The sequence below is a fragment of the Parasteatoda tepidariorum genome, chromosome 1, assembly GCF_982258835.1.
Source record: "Parasteatoda tepidariorum strain Cologne lab strain chromosome 1, Ptep-v5.0, whole genome shotgun sequence".
NCBI lineage: Eukaryota > Metazoa > Arthropoda > Arachnida > Araneae > Theridiidae > Parasteatoda > Parasteatoda tepidariorum.
The window spans coordinates 19,563,389-19,565,329 of NC_141755.1; the positions used below are offsets into that span (position 1 = coordinate 19,563,389).

Sequence of the window (1,941 nt, forward strand, 5' to 3'; positions counted from 1 at the left end):
GGTCCTGGGAATCATCCCTGAGGATGATCCGAAGACATGCCATCACAATTTTGATCCTCTGCAGAGGGGATGGCCCCCTCGCTTCGGTAGCCCGATGACCTGCACGCGAAGTCGAGTACTTTACGGTACCACAGTTTGACCAATACAGCACATCCTCAGTCCTTACGTCATCAGTCCTGATCCAAGTGGTCACCCACCCTCACAGTGACCGCAGCCAGTGATGCTTGACTTCGGTGCTGATGGGAACCGTGTCTTAGCGATCAGTCCACTGCGGGACAACTGCAGAAAGAAGTTGAAAGTGACTTGAGTAAATAATGAAAGTAATAAAGATGAAAAAAAAATTTACCCGCTGTTTCGTTGATTGGAATCATTGAAAAAATTTATAATATTTCTTTTAATTGATCTCTCAGATTCTTAAACAAGAAAAATTGATTCAAAGTATGACAAGTTCGGCATAAACTTTACATGTTAAGAGCTGAATTTAGGACAGACTCTTCTTCTTGGGAATGGAGACTAGAGTATCTTCATCCATGGCCGCAAAGGTGAAAGCTTGGCAAATAAAATATACCAATATAACAAATATACCTTAATTCTGGTGGTCAAGGGTGAAAGCATGCAAAGTGTTGCCATAGGTAGAGAATTCTGCGCTACGCCACCTATAGCCTATTTTGATCGGAAGGATAGCTGTGTGGGATATTTTGCCGACCATCGGTGAAATTGTCACAGCCTACTTTACGACGACTTGTAGTACGTGTTATTACATTTATGGGAATCCCCTTGACACTATAGTTGATGCAGTTCATAAGACCATTAATTATTTTAGCATATTAATCAAGAGCTTCTGTTATATATTATTTAATTTTTAAAAAGCTTTTTTTCCCATGAGTTATGGCACGCGGCAGGAGAAAGTTACCTGATCGTTGGTTAGATTACCACCCTATCAAAAATGTATTGCCCGTTCTCAAAATAGTTCCTTTTAAAACACCGTTACCCTCTCAAATATTTTACCCTGAACTCTTAAGAGATCATCGTTGGACTCCATACGATTTAATGGACTGCTTGCGCGACCAAGGTTGGAACTTAGGCCTTATTGTTGATTTCACAAATAAATTTCCAGCATATTATGATCCTGAAGAGTTTATTCGAAATGGGGTAAGTTTTGTAAAAATAGCATGTGTTGGTCATGATGTTCCCAAAGACGAATATTTTCAAAAGTTCTGTGAAGTTATGGAACAGTTTTTGCAACATGAAAGTCAAAATAATCGTGTAGTTGGAGTGCACTGTACCCATGGAATTAACCGAACTGGTTATATTGTCTGTCGATATCTCATTGAGAAATGCGGTTACAATCCTGATCATGCGATTTCAACTTTTGCGGAAATCAGAGGATATCCAATTGAAAGAGAGAATTACATTGAGGCGTTACATAATTTGTAATATTTGTGAGCTTATTAAAATCTTTAAAATAACTATTTTGTATTGCTTTATATAATGTATTGCTTTATATGAAATAAATTACATATCTGAATTGCATGTTATATTAGTTTTTTATTACAAAACAATCTAGACCTTATGAACGGGCAAGTTTCCTGACTATAAAGCTCAGAGGCTAGCTCTAATTTGGTGAAATCTTAACTAGTATTAGAGATGAAAAAATTAAATTGGATATTCTTAGTACCTTCTCGCACCAGCTACAATAGCTAATGTGTTAAAGGAATTTTAAACAAAATGTAAAGAGATTTGCTTTATGAGATTGTTATGAATTTCATAGAATTTGTACCCTTCCTAGATGTTCTTTCAGTTAATTGCTGGTCACTACCTAAAAGTTAGCAAAACTTGGCTATTATTTTGGCCCAGGTACCGATATGAAAATCTTGCATTAATCAGATTTGACTTAAGAGAAGGGAGTAATGATATTCTCATAGCTTTTTCTGTATAAAA

General features: G+C 36.7%; 1 protein-coding gene across 1 annotated transcript; it reads left to right on the plus strand.

Moving 5' to 3' along the window:
- Positions 1-630: 630 nt before the first annotated feature.
- On the plus strand, positions 631-1,533 carry LOC107452147 (RNA/RNP complex-1-interacting phosphatase). The gene has a single exon (XM_016068460.4). It carries the CDS (start codon positions 889-891, stop codon positions 1,435-1,437), a length of 549 nt encoding a protein of 182 aa, XP_015923946.1. The 5' UTR covers positions 631-888; the 3' UTR covers positions 1,438-1,533.
- Positions 1,534-1,941: the final 408 nt, after the last annotated feature.

Coding starts and splice junctions, on each gene's coding strand:
- LOC107452147 (XM_016068460.4), top strand. CDS start 889: ATGGCACGCGGCAGGAGAAAGTTACCTGATCGTTGGTTAGATTACCAC.